This window comes from Dryas octopetala, chromosome 5 (assembly GCF_963921425.1).
Source record: "Dryas octopetala chromosome 5, drDryOcto1.1, whole genome shotgun sequence".
Lineage (NCBI taxonomy): Eukaryota > Viridiplantae > Streptophyta > Magnoliopsida > Rosales > Rosaceae > Dryas > Dryas octopetala.
In genome coordinates this window covers 19372536-19393904 of record NC_141370.1, presented here as the reverse complement: position 1 = coordinate 19393904, position 21369 = coordinate 19372536, and the positions used below count along the sequence as shown (strand labels likewise).

Genomic DNA, 21369 nt, shown 5'->3' with positions numbered 1-21369 from the left:
CATCAAAATTTTCTCGAAACCCGAAATTTTATTCCTTGGTTGTAACCGGTGAGACACTGAGAGGCAACAGTAGCAGTAGTACATTGTACATATAAATATTGTGGGGAACAGCACAGACATGCAAAGTTCCGGAACCGAGGCCTTTGAATAAACTAGATTTCATAAACAACTGCTCAAGTCCGGACCTTCTGCTGACAATCTCTTCCGTGTCCTTGACACAAGCACTAAAAACTCTAAAGCTTGTGCCGTACATAGACCTCTAATTTGAGTTCTACTCAGTGCTTTGGCTTAAGCTGTTTAAGTGCTTTCACTCTCGAGCTCTGAGCTCAGCAAAACACAAACATAGAGAAAAAGGCTTTAAAGCAAAAGGAGCTTATTTAGGAGCCGTTACTATCTACAACAAGAACTTTGAAGATTAATTAGCTTAGAGGCCAGAGGAAGGAGTAGAGGAGCTGTTTGAGAAAGCAAGAAAGGGAGAGAGAGAGCAATGGCAAGGGGGTTCAGGCTTATCTTTGCCACTTCACTGCTGCTTACACTTTTGGGTTTGTGTCTCTTTCTGGTTTCTTCTACTTCTTCTTCTTCCTTTATCTCTGTCTTTTTGTTTCTTTCTCTTTAATGTGGAATGGGGTTCGATACTTCGATGTTAATGGTGTTTGATATGTTTAAGCTTAGATTTCTTTGTACTCCAAGTGATTTTTCAAGTTTGCTCAACTTGGATCTTTGTTTTTCTAAAGTAATGGTCTCTGACACTCTGATTATCAACTGTAAGACCAAGTAAGACTAAGCTTTCTAGACCAAACCCAAACATATACACATAATAAAAACAAATGTCGGTGTGTTTTCTTGCAAGTTACCACTTTTGCTACATTATTGGCCATTTGGGTTCTCTCTCTCTCTCTCTCTCACACACACACATTTTCAGCTTTCTTTCATATATTTTCTTAAGGAATAATGGGTCGGAGACTAACTATTGTCCTAGCTTACTTAACTGATACCTCCAAATTAACATATTTTTTTAGCTGATAGCTCCAAGGTTCACATATATAATTTCTTTTTATTATTAAGCTTCGCCCAGCAATCAAATGCTCTAATTTTTATAAAACTTTTCTGGGTATATTTAGTTGAGTTATATATTATGGTAGCCAAATATGCTTAATTTGGAAGCTTACCGATCTTGGTTCTAAAGGGCCAATGCTAAATTAATGATTTTCTTCAGTAGTGCCCTGCTAAGTCTGCATCTGTTTTTTTTTCAAGTTGGTGGGGATTTCGGATTTCCATTTGATGGACAGCTATACTGCTATTATTGAGTTTGGGGACCCTTTCTACTTTGGCCGTAAACAATATTATAATATACTATGGTCAAATGGATAATCTTCAATTTTTATGTATGAGAAGGGGCACATCTGTTTGTTTACTGTGTTCTTTATCTCTTAAAGTTGAAGTTATTAAGCATTCAATAGGGTACATTGTTGATGTAGCATGCTTGCTGTTTTTTTGTAATCATTGTAGAAAATGGCTTTAACTCTTAAGAGGAAGCCATGATTCTTGAAGCCCTTATTCAGAGTAATATCTTTTGAAACTATTTAATTCACAATGAGTTTTACCAAGAGACTTGGTAATATGTATGTTTTTAGTGGTAGGCCTTGGCTGGAGATGACTCACTCTCCATTTGACGGTCCTACAATGTTTTTGGTGTTTGCATATTTGAGTCACTTGCCAGCTTGCTGGTAGTGGTGCCCGTTGGTTAACCCATTTCTTCAAAGTTTATTCATTTGTTTGAATCTTGTTAATCTTTGTGGCAGATCTTTGCAGAGGAAGCATTGTTGGAATTTGCTATGGAAGAGATGCTGATGACCTTCCTACACCTGACAAAGCGGCACAGCTTGTTCAGCTTCATAACATTAAGTATGTTAGGCTTTATGACTCCAACATACAGGTCCTCAAAGCCTTTGCAAACACTGGCATTGAACTTATGATTGGGGTTCCAAATTCAGACTTGTTGCCATTTTCCCAGTTCCAATCCAATGCAGACACCTGGCTTAAGAACAGCATCCTGCCTTACTACCCAGCTACAAAGATCACATACATAACTGTTGGAGCTGAAGTTACTGAGAGCCCCAGTAATACGTCTGCCCTACTAGTGCCTGCCATGAAAAATGTCCTCACAGCCCTGAAAAAAGTTGGTCTGCATAAGAGGATTAAAGTATCAACCACCCATTCCCTTGGTGTTCTGTCCCGATCATTCCCTCCCTCAGCAGGGGCTTTTAATAGTAGCCATGCCTTTTTCCTGAAACCTATGTTGGAATTTCTTGCCGAAAACCAATCACCCTTCATGATTGATATATATCCATACTATGCTTACAGAGATTCCCCAAGCAATGTCACTCTCGACTACGCTCTATTTCAGGCATCCTCAGAAGTCATTGATCCAAACACTGGTTTGCTATACACTAACATGTTTGATGCTCAGATTGATGCTCTATATTATGCGCTGATGGCTCTGAATTTCAGAACAATCAAAATCATGGTCACTGAGACAGGCTGGCCTTCAAAAGGATCACCTAAAGAGACAGCTGCTACTCCGGATAATGCCCAAATTTACAATACTAATCTGATTCGCCATGTCCTGAATAACACTGGTACTCCTGCAAAGCCTGGGGAGAAGCTGGATACTTATATCTTCTCTTTGTTCAATGAAAATAGGAAGCCTGGGTTGGAATCTGAGAGGAACTGGGGGCTATTTTATCCGGACCAGACAAGCGTCTACAGCCTGGATTTCACTGGAAAAAGTGGTGTGGATATGACTACAGAGGCTAATGTTACCAGTTCAAACGGGACAACATGGTGCATTGCTTCAACTAAGGCTTCTGAAATTGACTTGCAGAATGCCTTAGATTGGGCTTGTGGTTCTGGGAATGTGGACTGTACTCCTATTCAGCCTAGCCAACCTTGTTTTGAGCCAGATACTACAGTGTCTCATGCATCGTTTGCGTTCAACAGTTATTACCAGCAAAATGGGGCTACTGATGTTGCTTGCAGTTTTGGAGGGACTGGGATTAAAGTCAATAAGAACCCAAGTATGTATACAGAGATGCTTTCAAACCATATTTCTTTACTCTCGTTTTTACTAGTGGATTTAGTGTCAGATGCATATACAAACCTAGATAATAAGTCTGTTCTGTGTACAAGTTGCCGAGTATGGTTGAGTATCTCCTTTAAGAGGAGTCACCAAAAACTAATCGTACTTCATTTGTGCAGGCTATGACAACTGCATCTATCTGATTGCTGGGTAAGTTTTATGTATGCGACAATTCTAGTTACAAATTTTGTTTATCAATTTGGCACTATGTATATACCTAGTTTTTCATATTTTGCAATTTTCATACAGGAGCAACAAAACTGTAGCGAGCAATACAACAGCAATATCTTCAACTTCTTCATCCACCATGCGGAATGATGTTCCAGCATGGATTTTCGGTTGCCTTCTTGTGACTTTGATATCATTTCTTTCCTTAAGTTGACCATGGCTCAGACGCTTAATATTTAAAGCAGTAGATATTTTGCCATGGAGACCAGAAAATGGTGATTCTGTGTATTGCAGGGAGTGGTGTTGGTTTGAAAATTTTTGCTTCCATGCATTTTGCATGAGAAAGATAGTATCTGCTGTATATCAATCTGCTCCCCAAGTTTTGTATGATATTGAAGTAGTGATTGATCTTCTGAACATGAAATTATAAATTTGCACATATGGAGGCTTAAGATTGAACCAAAGAAGTTGCAGCATCTGATGGTTGAACTTCACATCTCAATTGGGAGGACGATTCTGTATCTCTGTGAGATAAAATATCCAATGTGGGTTTCAAACTTTCAATCCTAAAATTTTGAAGTCCAAGCACCTACCTTACTCTCTTTTGATTGATATAATTCTTTTGATAGATCTGATGAACTATTCAAGTACCGTAAATTCTCAAATTCGGGAGGAGTTATCCTACAGCATCATTACTTTTAACTGTAACTCTCATTACCACCATGACCATTACTGTAAGGTACACTTCTAAGAAACAATGCTATGGAAATTTTGAACTTCCATATTTGCAGATTTCATCCGTTTGGGACAAACATGGCTACAAGTTCCCCTGAATCCAAGGGTACAACACAAACATCATACCATTATTCAAGCAAGAACATAAAAGTAGGTATGATCTCCTGTATGCTACAAGCTATGATGATTAAAGGGTTTTAGTTTATCCAAGTTAAAAGAGGATTTATCCACAAAAAAAAAAAAAAAAAAAGTACCAACTAGCAACTGCACAGCCTAAAAATGAAATACTCATATGCAAGTACGCGCAGAGGAGAGTATTTATAACTTTATGCAAATCAATTTGCCACATCCATTTACTGAAATCCAGTGGACAAGTAGCTGACTTGAAAATCATACAATACTGTTCTTCAAAGGAGGACACAAAGACAATTAGACAAAGACCATAATATCATCATTTCTCAAGCACCAATTCTTGTTTCCACACCAGTTTCCCACCACTATTGATACATGTAGTTGTTTCACTGCAACCAAACATTTCCAGAAACAGGGTGAGTAGATGCATGCAAACTTGTTCAGAAACCTAAAAGGTAGACCCCAATAAAGAAAAATACATACCAAGGTGACTAAAGACCCTGATCAATGAGATAATCACCAAGCCTTTCAACAACCATGTTGCACTGGCCAGGAGTCATTGGCTCATCATAAATGCCAAGGAGTAAAGCCAGATTGGTCTTTTTCACAGTAACACCACCAGGGCCCTGAAATTGAAGTGACCAAAAACTCAGACTAAAACCACGAAAATCAAAAAATTAAAATGCATAGGCATAAATTATGTATGTGGGTTGTGGTTAATCTACCTTCTTGCCTCGAATGACAGCTCCTGGCTCTCCTTGGATGACCATGTACTTTGTGCCCCCAAGATACAACCCAGTTGGAGCAAGTGAACCGGGTTCAGCAAAGTCATTCATAATGCCAGTTACTTCTTCAGGCTTCAACTATGTCAAACAAACAATAACCAAAACAATAATCAAACACTATCTATGCATCCATCCAAGGATGTGATTTGATTGATAAACCCAAAATACATCAGTTAAAGAACCAGACACAAACTAGTTTATTCAGTGAATCAAACTTTGAATCACCCAAAATCAAAGTTATAAGCTTTAAGCAAGATGGGTTTAAACATTAATCTATTTATTGAAAGAAGAAGAAGAGGAAAATGAAACCTGAGGGAAAGTGGCGCTCTGGGCCCAAACGCTGCCGTCGTGGCCGATGATGGCGGCGGCGGAGAGGTTGTTGCCTTCGATTTCGCACATCAGGTGTTCGTCTACGTACGTTTGCCACGACATCTTGTTGATGTTGTTGTTGTTATTGTTGAGTTGTCTTTGATTTGCTTTTGGTGTTATAGGAGTCTTCTTCTAGCGAACAGCTGCTTTGGAACCACGCCACGCTCTTAAAATATAAAGGGAGAGGGTCAAGGGTCACTGGCTCTGTCTATTTCAAATCCAAGTTTTGCACGTTAACCCCTAATTTCTTTTTTAACTCTCTAATTTTATTTAACTATGTAAAATTAGAATTTAACACAAAAACAAAAAAAAATAGACAAATGCTCTACTCACTAAATTATTGGGAAATTTTTAAATAGAAAATTAGGATTAAATACCAAATATCAATAGTTTTTTAATAAAGCAGGAAGACACTAATTTTTTTTAGTTTAGGTACTAACCTAGAGTAAAACATTTTTGATTAGGTCACAAATCAGTTTGTTATATAGTTGTGACTGTCAAGCAGTTACAGTTGTAATTGTCGAACAGTCACAGTTGTGACCATTTACAATTTATAAAAAATCAAAATTTTTAAGGGTTTCATACTTTTGATTTAGGTTTGGGGGAGAAAGTCCTATATCCCAAAGACTAAATATTAAAGTTTAAGCCTTGCAAATATTGAAAAAACAATAAATTAAAAAAAAAAAGTTATGACTGTTAGACAGTCACAGTTCGATATAACCATGTTTTTTAAAGTTGGTACCTAAACTGAAATGATATAAATGTTAGTAGTTGAAATAAAAAAACATTATAATTTGGTACCTAAAGTCAATGGACCTATTTTTAAAACCAGTCCGCTTTTGTTTTTATTAAAAAAAAAATTTTTGAAATTTTGGAAATATAGCCCTCGAGTGCTACTGTACTAGTAGTACTGGAGATTTCTTAACAAGCGCTCCAACCTTCTTGATTAGTGTTCGATCTTGTCGAGAGTAGTTCTTGAGAAGAATATCATATTTATAAATCTTACAAAAATGATTAAATGTGTTTAAATGACATAAATTTTGACTAATAATTTAAATTTCTCAATTTTATTTACTAAGTTTCATTCATTACAAAAAAATGTGGTAGTGTTATTTATTTAAATTTTGATCTATTTAGGATAATAATCCTTCAAATTTATTTTGGTTGTCTGGGCCACATATCAGATTATATTGCCTAAAGATTCTCACATTTGCAATAATATGAGAATTTGGTTTATTGTGTATGAAACGTACACATCCCTATATGTATCTCTTTTTTTTTTTTCTTTTTTTTGTCAGAACATCCCTATATGTATCTAAATCTAATATGAGCATCGTTGAGATCTGTATAAATTTATAAGGAATATATTCCTAATTTCTCTCTGATTTTGTGGAACTATATCGCATGCAATTCAAAGTTCTACCCTTATAATATATGGATGGGTTCTGCACTCTACATAAATGTGATATGAAACTTTCATATGAACCCACATGCATAAATAAGCTTGAAATTTATGTTACTCATCCTCTTGTCTGAAATGTTGTTTATAGCACAGAGTTGATGACAAGCAAATTGATCCCATTGGCATAAGAATTTGAAATCTGGAGATTGATAGCCATTATTTTTTTTCACTCATCGCAGCAGACAATCTGAATCATTAAGTAGACAAAATCTTGTTACATATACGATTAAAATTGACAAGTAAATTGTCAAACAAGAGAATAATGTCATCTTTCAGCAAAATGAATAGACTGGCAAATAAAGCAGCTCAAGCATCTTATCCTTGGCCCTACACATTACACAAACAAATGAGAGCAAGTTGTCAAATCCCTTGTCTCACTGGCTCATGGTTGCCAAAAACAATTGCTCCTCCAATATAAAATCATGATCTTTGTTTTCTTTCCAATAACAAAACTGTGCAATAAAAGGAAGCAACTTTTAAAAAAGCCAACTCTGAGAGAATCTCTATCCCAGTCACACTTGTTTCTTTCTGGGGCAGAACCGCAGAATTAATGTAAATCTAATTCAACTTTTGATTTGCTCATCTTTTCTTAAGCCTAATAATTGACTTTGATTTTCTGCCCCATCACTTTCCTAAAAGAAGAATGCTTGACTGGATATTCCCTATGATATGTGAGGACATCAAGTCATCAACTTGCAATGCTGTCCCGTTGTAGATAAAAAAATCATCCTCCAAGAGCATTCATTTGCCCACCAAAAATATAAAATAATGGCAAAATATTCTCTTGTTAAGAGTCACTAATCAGTTGGATTCTTGTTTGAATGTTTGGTCCAAATTAACAGTCTGATATGAGAATATTACCTATAAAATAATATCCTCCTTAAACATCCAACACCAAAATGGAAGGACTTATTCTTTGAAAACCAATGGGTGCCAACTAGCAATGTGGCATATAAGTGCATCAATAATGATGGCCAAGGACAAAAGGGAAAGAGTATTTAGATGCTTCCTCAATCCTACAGTCCTACTCGTGTTGTGCCTTGTGAACATGTCTTTCTCTGTATGTAACTAGTTATTTTATTCATTATTGTATATAATCATGTAGAGCACATTTTGATGAGATTTATTAAGGAAATCACAACCAGCTATTCAAATATGTGCTGGCAAAACTTTTGCCAGACAAAGATTCTTTGAGATTGTTCCAATGAATTATAACATAGGTAGAAAAACTACAAGCATTAGAGGCAAATATATCATGAAAATATCAAGTGCTTCTCGCATGGTTATTGTCTGCAACAACTTCACCACCAACTGCAGGCTTTTGGATGAAGGAGATGCAAACTTGAAACCAAAACCCCAAAAAAAAAAAAAAAAAAAAAGACTTGGAAAGAAAAATCCAAAAATGAAATGCTAGGATCATGGTCGATAAGCCTACAGACCCTGATCAACGAGGTAATCCCCCAACCTCTCAACAACCATGTTGCACTGTCCTGGAGTCACAGGTTCTTCATAGATTCCAAATACTAGAGCTTGTCCAGTCTTCTTTATAGTGGTACCTCCAGAGCCCTGAAAGAGATTCAATTACAAATAGGATTTTAGTTTGAAACTTGTATAGCTTAATCAGTACACAGAGAATACATTGGAGATCAAGGTTAAAGAGTAGATAGGATATAATGTATATAACAATGCTGTTGATTCATTTCAGTGCAACTGCAATCCACTTGCTACTAACTAAGATACATATGGTGCACCTAAAATTAAGGAGCAAATCCTATCATATCTAAACAAAAATGATCTGTATTTCCACTAGATGAATGAATGTTCTCCAGAACACATACACCTTAACTATTGAATTAATATTCAGTAGGCTCCTCTTAGCCTTCTGAGCTGAGTGGGTTACAATCTCAGAGTGTGAGTGAGTCTGGTAGCTAGTCAGATGGCAAAAATATGCTTATCCCAGGTTCAAGAAATTGAAGGGCTTGTGGTCTTCATGCATTAACTTACTGTGATTTGGTTTTCATGGCACATAATTAATTGAAATTCCATACATATGACAAGTGCAAAAAGTGCATATAATAGTGAATTAAGTGGTGGCTAGTTGTGAAGTAGCAAAACTTAAAAGGCACATGATATATAGGGTAATGTTCTCTAAATATACAATCTGACAACATAACATAAGATATGTTGTCAAATTGTAAATTTGGGCCATACATTTAGTTTAAGAATCAACTGCTAAGATGATGATCACCTTTTTTCCACGGATGACAGCACCAGGCTCTCCCTGGATTACCATGTATTTTGCGCCCCCAATGTGCAAGCCAGTTGGAGCAAGATGACCCGGTTCCTCAAAGTCCTTCATGATACCAGTGATCTCATCTGGCTTAAACTGGAAACAATATATAACCATGAACAAGAAAATGGTCATGCATGTACAAATATAATGCATTAATTTTGAACATTAAAAGTAACATGGAATATCAGATGAATTAGGAAATGGAGTAGTGGGGGTTGGACCTGAGGGAAGGAAGAGCTCTGGGCCCAGACACTGCCATCGTGGCCGATGATGGCAGCGGCATGGAGATGCTGGCCTTGACCGTCAATGTCACACATCAAGTGTTCATCCACGTAGGTTTGCCACGACATTTTGTTGTTTGAGCTTGGGGTTGTGTGTGTCTGTGTGTTGCTTTGCTTCTTGTTTTTTTCTCTGTTGTGGGATTATATTGTGAAGGGAAGTGGGGAGGCTCTTTTTTGTGTTGGTTTGTTGGAGTTAATATTGTGGTTTGGTCAGTGGTTGTTAGTTTGACAAGGAAATTATAAAGAGGGGGAGGAGAGAAATGTGGGGAGAGCTTTGAAAACAGAGAGAGCGAGGAGGCTAACAAGGATGATCTCATCTGATGGTTCACCTCCATTCTCTCTTTCTTTCATATTTTAGGGTGTCACGTGTTGATTTGCCCTTGGTCTTTGCCCCATTTCACGATTTTAACTCTGTTTCTGTTGGGAAAATGCTATTTATCCTAAACTCATTTTCCCCCAAATCTACATGGCACATTGCCACATTGGTCCTTTCTCACCAAATCCATCTTCTACAATCTGAAGTTTTATGTATATATATACAAGTATATTATACATAAAACTTACTGCGAATATGGCATGGAGGTGCAGCAATGTTATAGCAATGGTGCGGGTCTAACTTTAAAGTAGTCAATGAAATGCAATGAACGAAGGCTAAGGAGGTTATATATGTGACAATGATGCATTTGGATGGACATAAATGAAAAGGTTGTATAAATTAATCTTGTTGATGTGTCATATCGATTGCTACATCAATTGATGATCAAATTCTGAGATGAGATATTTGAGCATTAGTGTTTTTTGTTGATTTGGTGACCACTGAGAAGGAAACCATTTGTTAACACACCATTTAAGAAATTGATCACAAGTATGAACAGGGGCAGGGCAGCTGTGTTTTAAAATTCAAACAGATAATGCACCAGGATTGAACAAAATTGATATGCTTTACATCATTGGCATCCATGGTAACTCAAATTATCTGCTTTGTCTGAAACATTCTTTTCTCTAAACATGTTCAACAAATTATGAAGGGAAAACAAAAGTTTTATACATCTTCAACAGTTACGGACCTATCACCAAATTACTTTCTTTCCACTTAGTTTTGTTGTCCACAAAAATTGGGAGAAGGTTGAATTGATTGGGAATGTCTCAGCCCCTTGACAGATCACAATTATCCACTTAGTCGATAAGACCTCCCTCTGAAAGCCACACCCGTACCTGTTGCAGGTTGGGTTCCAGGTTGGGTTTGGCTAGCTGGCGGAGCTCCTATCCTCCATCTTGCAACTACTTTATGTCTGTGCAGTACAGTTAAGAAAATCTATAGAAACAATAGCAACTGACTAACTGACAAGGGTGAGAAATTAATCCCTACTATTTGGTAGACTTGTAATGCAACTAAATTTCCACTGAAACGTGTAACATAAAAGCATGGCAGTGAATGGAAAAGAGATTAAAAACTAACATGACAAAGAAGAAGAAGAAGAAGAAGATGATGATAGATGGCCCATGGATGATCCAAGCACAAAACTTGACTGCAATAGAGCTACAGGTGGAATGCAATAGACGAGCAAGGAAATGTAATATATACTTTTCACCTTAAAAATAAAAAAAGGATACACCCACATTGGAGTCTTTAATATGTTCTTCCCACCAGCCAATGGATGCAACACAGTCAAGAAGTAATACAGATGTCCAGCAATGATTCCCAGCAGATCTGGCATAATTTGGGAACCAAATATGACGTCCAAAGCAAGCATTGCCCAGGGTAGATAAAATGCCTGCAATCACATTATATATTGGCATTGCATGCATCAGACATAAAATAAGTAGCTGCAGATACCTTACAAATAGAAGCAGCCAATAGAAACTTTGATTGTATACCAATCTGCATACCTTAAGTTGCACGAGGCCATATATGTTGATGTTAGCATTCGGAAATTCTCTACTCCAGACATAAACAAGCATGAACACAAGAGATATCCCCAAGAAAGGAGACCAAAATATAGGGATAGCAGATAAAACCTAAAAAATTTCAAGATGAGTAAAAGGTGAAAACAAAAGAAATAATGTTGGTATACAATTCAGAGATAATAGGATCCTAGTAAGCTTAACACCATATGAGACATATTCACATGCACAGCCACATCATAAAGTTGCAACAGTGGATTTGACACTGAACAAAAAGATAAAAAATTACAGGATTGAGAGTAAAAACCAAGTACAATCGACCTTTTCAGTTTAAAATCAATTCCAGTTTAACCTATAGACAGGTTAGGTGATCTTGAGCTAACCCAGACACCGCAATAAACCAAATTTGCCCTTATTTTTCAGAAGAGATTAAATTGTAAAAATACAATGAAGATGACTCACACACCAATAATGTCGAGGCTCCAAATATCATCATCCACAAAAAATCTGCAGTTCGCCGTTCAAATGGTCCCTTTTCAAGTTGAACTCCGTATCTCGCTCTGTAAAATCATTAGCATATTTGTATTAATGCCTGACTAATTTAGTTCCCTTACTGAACTAATCGACCGGACTTCTTTCCCTCTATGCACGATATTGTGGTGCATAAAAAGGACTAAGCTTCTAAAATGAGAGGTGCACTTGGCTGCAAGGAAAAAGAAGGTTCCAAGGAAGTACCCTTACTTGCTTCTAAAAAGGGATAACACTAATCAAAGTTCTATTACTTACATCATTAAGAGGCGGATTCCAAAGTTGATAGAGAAATTTCCAAGGAAGAAGAAGTTTGTAATCAACCTCCAAACCTACAAAGGATGGTGAAGTTGAAAAAGTGTTCTATTTAACAACTAAATAAACTTAAAAATTATTTGATGAGATATGTACCTGGAAATGTTTAAATACCGCTGGATAGTATAATGCAATAGTTGCATAATTATAAATTCCCAATTGAGAGGCCGTAGTTGCCAATATGCAAAGGGTCCCATAAGCCTTGCTTATTGGTGGAAGTGACTGATAGAATCTGAAAGAAGTGAATAAAAAATGGTTTGAATGGTCAAAAGAAGCATTAAAAACAGTTGAATCTTGAGGGAAAAGGAAAACAGTAACAGATGCACAAGATAACTGGGTGATCATGACCAATCATTGTGGACGAGCGTGGAGCATAGTTTATGAAGATAAAATCATATACAATCATACAGTCATACACTTTATCTTCATTAAAAATACTAGAGGCCTTGCTGCAATGCTAACTTCATCCGGAAGTCATACACCTATAGCAATGCCTAACTCAATTCATCACGCCAAAGAACAATATACAGGTAACATGTGAGTTTTCCTTTAACATGCTTCAAAGTAAACGAAAATATGAAGGCTTATGGAGATATTATAAAGAATAAACTCAAAATAGCTGGTTTATATAGATACCCAAATTTTAGTATTTCCAGCAAGTTCTGTAGCTACACCTACACTGAATAAAAAGTGAAGCAGCTTCATTCTATCATTGTTTCCATCCACAATCACACAAAACCAAGTTCTTCCAATGGCAACTCATAGTCTTCAAGACCACAAAACCAAAGCAAACATGTTTAAATCTTTAATGTAACCGACATCTAACATCTCATGGAAAACCGTTTAAGAATTAGGCTTGGTTTATCACATAGTACATATCCCATAAATCCATAAAACTAAAAGGCCCTAGTCCAAGCAAATAATAAGTAAAATACAAGTCTAGGACAATAATTTTTGCTAAATGCTAATGCCTGATTAATATAAAAGCAACAGAATATGCAACTAGGAACAAACGAGTATTATGTAATCACATACAAAACCAAAACCCAATTACATAAATGAAAGTAGTAATGACAGCAAATTATAACAAAAAACAAAAATCTATGAATCTGGGAAGGAAAGAGAAAGAAAAAAAAAAAGGGTATTACTCAGCAGGAGAAGACATTGCAGACCCAGAATTGAAAGCTAAATTTCAGTGGTATCCTAGTTGAGATCTCTCACTCCTAATCTCTCGCTTCAATGGAAATATGAATTAACTTCGAACTGAAGGAAATTAAAGGATGGGAAAGAGCAGGGTTCCTCATACAAGTACGACCCAAAACCAGAAGCTTCTCAAAGACTATCGTTTTCGTGCACGTTTCTTAGTCCTCGCACGCGCGAATCGCTGACAATTGGGTACTCAATTGGGCTGAGCATGTGACGAGTTTGGGTTAAGGCCCATGAATTGTTGATTGGGCTACTGTGATGTAGATATGGTCATAAAGGTTTTCTTATTGGATATGGGTCTTGGCCGCTGGCCCAATAAAAAAAGCCCAAAACTTGAAAATTCAGTTAAGAATTCAGGCCCAGAATAGTAAAAGAAAGATCGAAAAAATGTTCTCCTTTTTAAGTTTTCAACATTACTTTTCAGTTAATTGAAGTTTATGCTAAGCTTATTATTCCTTTTTCACTTTGTATGAATGCTTTGTTCTATTTTATGTATGTGCATGAGATTAATTGATAAATCTTCATCATCCCTTGCACCTAATTGATCATCATGCAGTGTGTGCTGGGAGGGGGTCCTAAATATATTATGATTAAGTTGGTGCTAATTAGCAGAATAACTGCCATAATTTATGTTTAGCTTTGCAATAAAATCAGTGCCAATTAAGGGTCATGATTGGTGATATATATATGATTTGTGACCAGGAGATAATATGCATTTTATATATATACACCCAAATGATCTGTCTGCCAACTTGTTATTGATACCATCACGATGTTGGCTGGCATTGCTGGAGTGCTTGTCTGGAAACCATATATAGGAAAGAGAAAACCACGTCAATAACCAGATATATGAAGCACCTGATCGATGAGTTTAGTACTTAATTTAGTGGTTACACCCCTCTCTTCATTCCAAAGGACCAAAGGCTCCAATATCTTTCTGTGCATCAGTCATTCAGTCGTACGACTGTCTTTATTGTGGACCCACCAAAGTTTTGTTTTTGGGCTAAACTACAACCAAGTGGATTGTCCCTATGTGCTTTAATAACGTTAACAATTAAACATTGGTTTTACACACTAATTAATTATTAATGTCTAGTTTTCCTTTTAAAAATAAATAAATAGAATACAGTGAATACATGGACTTTAACTCTTACTCTTTTATTTTTCTTTTAGCTTAGAATGAGTTGAGAAGTTGGCATTAGGTCTTCTTCGATGCATGAAGATTCCAAAACTCATGAGACCCATGATGTTTCTTGTCCATACAACACAGAGCAGAGTACGTGATCAGCTAGCAGCTAGGCAGTGGTTTCTTATTATTATGATTATTAATTAATTATTGGTTCTATTATTTTGGGTAATACAGTTAAGTGTACGTAGGATTAAACGGCCATGATGATAGAGTAGGTAGCTAGCTTTGTAGGAGTGAAACACTTGGTAGCGTAGCAATGCAACAAAGCATGATGGTCTGAATCAATATTGCAAGAGGGATGGCACCTACACGCTTGCTTCCCACTCTGCATTCATAGTTAAAATATGTTCATGTCATGCCCCCACGTACCCCTCAAGAATTTAATTAGTTAAGTTTAATATATAAGAACAAGAGAAATTTAGAAAACTAACCCAAATTGAAATCAATTAAAAATTTTAATTTCTTTTTTAAATTTCAAAAAATTTGATCTTTGAGTAGTACTTGAGTTTCCTTCAAAAAGTACTCGAACACCTTTCGAGCACTACTCGAAGAGTTAGGAAAGCTTGAACACTACAAGAGAGTTAAAATTAAAAAAAAGGTTAAAAGTACCATAATGTGTTAGTTTTCAAAATTTATATAAGAGCATCAATTTTTAGACTCTAAATTTGTATATTTGTACTTTTTTTCGTTACTTTACTGTGAAAATATCTCAAGGTTAATTAATTATAGCTGCCTCACTAATGACAAAATGGATCGAAAACAAGAGCATTCCAGAATACACACAAAACAATGAGAAGAAAACATTGCATATGACACATTTAATTAATTGGCAACGGAGAAATTAATGCTTTATGCCTATGCATGCACCTTGTATGAAAGCTTAGTTGTCTCCTCCAATAGTCAAATTATTATAGACCAATTACAATTTATATAATTAAAAGTTTAAAACCCTACCAATTTTTTGTCTAACTATTCACATTTTGCTAAATTAGGGGCTTGTTCTTCAAATCACTGTCGAATTTAATCAGCCACCATGTTGTATGATTGTATCTTAATTCCAACCAGAAATATTCTTAATATATCCATGACATGACTAGCTAAATTTAAAAAATAAACGTCATGTTCCTATATATATGAATATATCTACCAAAAAGTAAACTGAAAATTGAAGAAAAGTTGAAAATATGATGAGAATATGTATGATCGATATAATTGCATTTAAGATATTATATTTTGATAATAATGTATAGTAAACTCATTAAAATGGGCTCACAAATCATTCAATAGAATCAATACCCAAAGAATATTGACCAGAAATATGTCTAATTTATTATTAATTAGAAACTTAAACTAGCCACTAAAAAACACAAAACAAATCACAAAAGATTGTTCACGCCGTCAAGTCAAGACAACCGTCCAAAACGCTGATTCGACGGCGCCAACAAGCACCACGTCGGCAACCTCTGCTGCTGCTACTACTCTCCAAGTCTCCAGTGAATTGAAATTAATTTGCAAGCCAAATTCTCACACAATCAACTTCAACTTGAGCATCCAAGTAGGCTTTGGCCTTGCATGAAAATGTAATGACAGCCTTTGCTCAACTGTTCTGACCCCACTGTCCATTTTCATGTCGATTTATCCTTTACCCATTTTATTTTCTTTCCATTTAATATTTAGTGGAAGTTTTGAGTTGTCTCTAACTTGATTCCTTAATTCGAATCCGAATTAATATTACATATGTTTAAGGGAATAGTAAATTTGAAAAGTTTTGGATGAGTACATTTGAATATTTGAATGATACAATTCGATTATTAAACGATGAATGCTCATTTAATAAAAAAGTCGTATTAATATTTAGATTATTAACAACTAAACTTAGTTAGATATGTCATATTAATGTCATCTCGTATCATTTTAAACTCATACCTTAATATAGTACAAACGTGACTTGTTAATATAGATTGTCCTAAACCTCACACAATGACAAAATTAACATTTCATTTTTACAAAATTTGTTTCCTATATATAGAAGCAACCCTTGTACTCCCTATAGAACCATCAACCCCCTCATACTCATTCAATGCTCACCCGAGCTAAGGGCATTGGCTTTTAACATATGTCATGATGCAAATTATTCAAAGCTAGCTATATTAAAAATTGCATTTCACAAATTTAGCCTCTTAATTAATCTAACCGAAAGAGTTTGTAAAAATTGTGCACATGAACTTTTTCTTCTCTTGAATAATTGATAGATGGCTCTTGGAGTCGAAGAAAATGCCAAGCTATTTAACTAAACCGTTCACGGATCACTAAGAAAAACTAGTAGATTATTATTTACACAACAAGAAGTCACATTATGAAAAAGAAACATAAGAAAGCAAGTGAAAATAAATATAAAACTGCTAACTACGCGAAAATATTCTCTTATTAAACTGTGGATTTGCATAATAATTAAGTTAAACATTGATGACATCATGACAAGAAGCACTAGATTTTTAATTACCACTGGCTAAAAAACTTATACCTTACATTGATTTTAACCCATATTATATATATATATGTAGTCCAAACTCTCTTAATTAATTCCTAATAAAGAGTTTAATGGGAGGCAAAAATCGAGGAATTTTAGTAAAAATGATTAATAATAAAGATTAAAGAATAGAATAAGAGAAAAGAGGGAGTTTCCCAGTCTACAAAAGAAAGAGATCGAGATTTATACAGAAACACACAGAAGCTGAGTAAGAAAGCAGAGCAATGGATCCCTGCCCCTTTGTCCGGCTCATGGTGGACTCATTAGCTCTGAAACTCCCCCACGCGACCAAACCGGCCGGTTCAGGAGTCCACCCCTCAGCCACGCCCTGCTTCTGCCAGCTCACCATCAAAAACTTCCCTTCCCAAACTGCCCTTCTCCCTCTCTCTTCCTCCCTCAACGACTCGCCTCCCGACTCAGTCGCCTCCTCTCCCGCCTTCCACCTGGACCCCACCGCGCTCCGCCGCCTCTCCGGAAAGCCCGTCACGCTCCGTGTCTCCGTCTACACGGGCCGCATGGGCCGGACCTGCGGCGTCCCCAGCGGGAAGCTACTGGGCCGCGTCCACCTCAGCATTGACCTCGACCCGGCCCGGTCCCGCCCGACCGTGGCCCACAACGGGTGGTTCAAGCTGGGGAAAGAGCGCGACAAGCCCTCCGCTAGATTGCACTTGACGTTGCGGGCCGAACCGGACCCCCGGTTCGTGTTCCAGTTTGGTGGTGAACCGGAGTGCAGCCCCGTGGTTTATCAGATTCAGGGCCGGGACATATTACAGCCCGTTTTTAGCTGCAAGTTCAGTGCGGACCGTAGTTCAAGATTCCGGTGAGTTTTCAGTTTTAGGCGCACTCTAGTCGTTTATCTTATAGTTTGACTAACGTGAGCCGGGGGTTGAATTACTTTTGCATGATTATGCGTTTTGGGGTGTCAAATGTCAGTATGTTTAGCTAGCTGATGTCTAACGATCACGTGCCAAGTTGGGCTACATTTCATTTCATCTTTTATGCATTTTAGAATTTTACGTTTCTTTCATGCTAGTGAGTGCATTTTCATGTGTTCCTTTCATATGCTTCTTTCATGGGTCATAACTAAATCAAAATTGCAATCAGAGTAACGAAATCGCATGGCTAGGCTAGCCAGTAATGGGTGATCTCCTTTTTTTGGATTATGACAAGGCCTTGGTCCCAATCAACAATTTAGCATCAGTCTTTACTCTTTATCCATAGGCTGGCATGGTTTAGGAAATTTGACCTGAAATTTTTTTAATTGTTCAATCTAATATTACAAATAAGAAGAATAATTCTTAGATAATTGTCCTGTTTAAAATGGGCCAATCTTGATTTTCGCTTCACCTTTCTGCTGATGATACGTACATGTTTACTAGTTAAGTACTGCATAACATTTGGTTTGGCTTTAATTTGGCTCTTTTGTATATGTAAATGGGATTACTGATATAAAAAACAACCCGGACTATAAAATTTGATTCTATGAATGATTGAGAAATTTGAAAAACTAATTCATTTTAATTGTTATTAAAGACTTTTAACCTCTTGTTTTAATTTTTAGAAATTTGACTCTCAAGTAGTGCTCGAAGTCCTATTGAAAAGTGCTCGAGGGGGGTTCAAACACTACTCGAGGGTCAAATTTCAAAAAATAAAAAAAAGAGGTTAAAAGTCTTTATTTAACTTCAATTTAGGTTAGTTTTTCAAATTTATCAAATGATTGGGTTGTTGAAAATGGCATTTGAAAACACAGATAATTAAACAGCTAATGGTGGCCTGGTAGTTGCATATCCTAGTTGGTCAAACACACAATGTCAACTCCCCTAAACTGTACCCTGAATTGGATTCCCTCCCATGTGCAAATATTTGGTCTCAATTCTACATGTTCTGTTGTCGATTATATTCCTGTTTGACAAGCAGTCCATTCTCTTATTTATTCTGTCCTATTATACAATTAAATTAAGATTAACGATCATAACAGGGTTTTGATCTTGTCTGAAATCTGCAGATCTCTCCCATCAGAAGTTACCAGCAATAATAGAGGATGGATGAGAAGCTTTTCGGGTAATAGAGAAAGGGCAGGAAGGGAAAGAAAGGGGTGGATGATAACGATTCATGATCTGTCTGGCTCACCTGTTGCAGCTGCTTCCATGATCACTCCCTTTGTGGCCTCCCCGGGTACTGACCGTGTCTCCCGGTCAAACCCTGGTGCATGGCTCATCCTCCGTCCTAATGGATTCTCTGTCAGCAGCTGGAAGCCATGGGGTCGCCTTGAGGCTTGGCGCGAGAGAGGGCCTGTTGATGGCTTGGGCTACAAGTTTGAGCTAGTCACTGACAATGGGCCTAGTAACAGCATTACCCTTGCTGAAGCTACACTGAGTGTCAAAAGGGGTGGACAATTTTGCATTGACAGTAGGTTAATGAGAGATCCTGCTTTGAATTCAAGGTCGCCGGTTAAAGGGTTTGTGATGGGTTCGAGCGTAGAAGGCCAAGGAAAGGTTAGCAAGCCTGTTGTACAAGTGGGAGTGCAACATGTCACTTGCATGGCTGATGCTGCTCTTTTTGTAGCACTTTCTGCAGCCATTGATCTTAGCATGGACGCTTGCCGACTCTTCTCACATAAACTTAGAAAGGAGCTTTGCTACGATGAACAAAATTTCTTCTCCTAAATTAAACTGATTCAAATCCTTAATTTTCCTGCTAATTTATATCCTCTCTGCTGCAGTGACAACCAAATAGTTTCTGCCCAGTCTGAGGCATTGTTGGTTTGAGCACAGAATATGTATACTTTTCTCATTTTCTTTATTGGGCCTTTTTCCCCACAATTCTTTCATAACCGATTCTTTTTTCCCACAAAAATTTTGAGGATTTTCCCCTATTTGGGAGCATAGCATCTTTTCTTGTTTGATTATTGTATGTGATTTTGATCTTCAATAATGTGTCAGGTTTTCATGGTTTTGATTCTGCCTGTGGTTTGGTTTTGTAGGCACCTTGTAATGAGAGAATTTCTCTTATTACGCTGTAATACAAGTTGGTGTGATGCACAAATTTAAATCAAAATGGGCTCACAAATTAATCACTCAATATGCATAGTGTAGTTGAAACCATCTTGAGATTGGATGAAGGACGTTATTGAATTCGACTCCAGAGGATGAGCCTTGAGGAGGATATCAGCAAAGTTAGTTTGGTCTCTGGAGAAACCTTAGGATAAAAAGAAAAAAAAGAAGAAGATAAAAACAAACTTAAAATTGTATGCAGCTATTGCACGAAAAATTCAGTTGAATCACTTACACTCAGTAGTCTAACAACAGTAGCTATGTTAACAAACTCCTGTAATCTAAAATTAATAGAAAGCTACATATCCTTGTTATTAAGATCATCAGAACTAAATTGTGTAGTGGTTCTATCTTCTAAATTGAAAATTCAAGCCATACAACCTTACTCTAATTTGGTGATGTAGTATATGAAATTTGATGGACACCCAGGAAATCTTGAAGCCAAACAGACATGGATGGAATGTGATCACTTACAAAAAGAGCCTCAGATGTTTTTTTAATTAGATCATTTAAATTATGTTTATGAGTTTATATCATTAAAGTGCATTAAGAGTTTATCTCAATTTAGAATGAACAGGGATTGAGAAAATACTAACTCATTCAATTTTGGATTGAGTTTGGTTTTGCGTTCTACCCAAATTCAACCAAAGGTTCTTGAATTTACAATTAAGTAATCCTACATGCACCACCTTATATTTCAACTTCATAAAATTTAAACTGATGTGAGAGTTTGTTATTTATTCATCTATGAGTTCACTTTATACCTTATTTAATGCAACAAATGAGAAATTGATATGTCATCTGTCACATAAATTATGATCGATAAATTAAGGTGGTGCTTCAAGCATTATTATTTTCAATTTGATATAGTACCTGATAAAAGTATGATATGCTTTATATATAGAATAATATATAAAATTATTATTTTCAATTTGTTTAACCTATTAGTTTGAGCCTATAGTTGAACCTATCTATTGACTTTAAACTTATTAATATGAACAACTTAAGTTCAACTCAAGTAATTAACTTTGATTCAGTGATATTTGAATTGAATGTATTATAATCTAACCAAGTTGCTTGGGCTCATGTTCTGATTTGAATTAAGGATTTTGTGTTGAGTTTAAGTTAATCCTCCAACTCGCCAATTACCTCAAGTTATGTTGCTAGTGGTGAAACGTTTAATCCATGACAAAAGTTTGATTATTGTCCTTCCCTCCAACAATCTTTTTTTTGGTTCAATCCTCCAACAATCTATTCTGCGTAATTTCTCTTCTTTTTT

At 36.4% G+C, this 21369-nt stretch overlaps 5 protein-coding genes across 5 annotated transcripts; 2 read left to right on the top strand and 3 right to left on the bottom strand.

Annotated features, from left to right (window-relative positions):
• Positions 1-274: 274 nt before the first annotated feature.
• On the top strand, positions 275-4175 carry LOC147285361 (glucan endo-1,3-beta-glucosidase 13-like). The gene is made up of 4 exons (XM_086242915.1): positions 275-542; positions 1803-3077; positions 3259-3289; positions 3389-4175. The coding sequence occupies exons 1-4, from the start codon at positions 488-490 to the stop codon at positions 3519-3521; spliced, it is 1494 nt and encodes a 497-aa protein (XP_086099041.1). The 5' UTR covers positions 275-487; the 3' UTR covers positions 3522-4175.
• A 141-nt stretch (positions 4176-4316) lies between these two features.
• On the bottom strand, positions 4317-5485 carry LOC147285360 (profilin). The gene is made up of 4 exons (XM_086242916.1): positions 5269-5485; positions 4900-5037; positions 4658-4800; positions 4317-4563 (listed from the first exon to the last, which is right to left on the bottom strand). Exons 1-3 carry the CDS (start codon positions 5389-5391, stop codon positions 4666-4668), a joined length of 396 nt encoding a protein of 131 aa, XP_086099042.1. The 5' UTR covers positions 5392-5485; the 3' UTR covers positions 4317-4563; positions 4658-4665.
• A 2485-nt stretch (positions 5486-7970) lies between these two features.
• On the bottom strand, positions 7971-10112 carry LOC147285359 (profilin-2). Its single transcript, XM_086243001.1, has 3 exons — positions 9305-10112; positions 9039-9176; positions 7971-8356 (listed from the first exon to the last, which is right to left on the bottom strand). Exons 1-3 carry the CDS (start codon positions 9431-9433, stop codon positions 8222-8224), a joined length of 402 nt encoding a protein of 133 aa, XP_086099127.1. The 5' UTR covers positions 9434-10112; the 3' UTR covers positions 7971-8221.
• Positions 10113-10286: 174 nt separating this feature from the next.
• DER1 (DERLIN-1) lies at positions 10287-13406 on the bottom strand. The gene is made up of 7 exons (XM_086243000.1): positions 13261-13406; positions 12209-12344; positions 12056-12129; positions 11736-11829; positions 11255-11383; positions 10979-11139; positions 10287-10656 (listed from the first exon to the last, which is right to left on the bottom strand). The coding sequence occupies exons 1-7, from the start codon at positions 13275-13277 to the stop codon at positions 10533-10535; spliced, it is 735 nt and encodes a 244-aa protein (XP_086099126.1). The 5' UTR covers positions 13278-13406; the 3' UTR covers positions 10287-10532.
• A 3833-nt stretch (positions 13407-17239) lies between these two features.
• Positions 17240-19848, top strand: LOC147285357 (DUF1005 family protein (DUF1005)). Its single transcript, XM_086243742.1, has 2 exons — positions 17240-17857; positions 19043-19848. The coding sequence occupies exons 1-2, from the start codon at positions 17262-17264 to the stop codon at positions 19701-19703; spliced, it is 1257 nt and encodes a 418-aa protein (XP_086099868.1). The 5' UTR covers positions 17240-17261; the 3' UTR covers positions 19704-19848.
• Positions 19849-21369: the final 1521 nt, after the last annotated feature.

Excerpts from the sequence above, each read along its gene's own strand:
- LOC147285361 (XM_086242915.1), top strand. The coding sequence starts at position 488 with ATGGCAAGGGGGTTCAGGCTTATCTTTGCCACTTCACTGCTGCTTACA. Across the intron at positions 543-1,802 it reads ACTGCTGCTTACACTTTTGG|ATCTTTGCAGAGGAAGCATT; the intron begins GTTTGTGTCTCT and ends TCTTTGTGGCAG. Across the intron at positions 3,290-3,388 it reads TGCATCTATCTGATTGCTGG|GAGCAACAAAACTGTAGCGA; the intron begins GTAAGTTTTATG and ends ATTTTCATACAG.
- LOC147285360 (XM_086242916.1), bottom strand. The coding sequence starts at position 5,391 with ATGTCGTGGCAAACGTACGTAGACGAACACCTGATGTGCGAAATCGAA. Across the intron at positions 5,038-5,268 it reads AGAGCGCCACTTTCCCTCAG|TTGAAGCCTGAAGAAGTAAC; the intron begins GTTTCATTTTCC and ends TGTTTGACATAG. Across the intron at positions 4,801-4,899 it reads CTGTCATTCGAGGCAAGAAG|GGCCCTGGTGGTGTTACTGT; the intron begins GTAGATTAACCA and ends CTTCAATTTCAG.
- LOC147285359 (XM_086243001.1), bottom strand. The coding sequence starts at position 9,433 with ATGTCGTGGCAAACCTACGTGGATGAACACTTGATGTGTGACATTGAC. Across the intron at positions 9,177-9,304 it reads AGAGCTCTTCCTTCCCTCAG|TTTAAGCCAGATGAGATCAC; the intron begins GTCCAACCCCCA and ends TATTGTTTCCAG. Across the intron at positions 8,357-9,038 it reads CTGTCATCCGTGGAAAAAAG|GGCTCTGGAGGTACCACTAT; the intron begins GTGATCATCATC and ends AATCTCTTTCAG.
- DER1 (XM_086243000.1), bottom strand. Across the intron at positions 11,384-11,735 it reads TTGGAGCCTCGACATTATTG|GTTTTATCTGCTATCCCTAT; the intron begins GTGTGTGAGTCA and ends GAAATTTTTTAG. Across the intron at positions 11,140-11,254 it reads ATGGCCTCGTGCAACTTAAG|GCATTTTATCTACCCTGGGC; the intron begins GTATGCAGATTG and ends ATGTGATTGCAG.
- LOC147285357 (XM_086243742.1), top strand. The coding sequence starts at position 17,262 with ATGGATCCCTGCCCCTTTGTCCGGCTCATGGTGGACTCATTAGCTCTG. Across the intron at positions 17,858-19,042 it reads GACCGTAGTTCAAGATTCCG|ATCTCTCCCATCAGAAGTTA; the intron begins GTGAGTTTTCAG and ends TGAAATCTGCAG.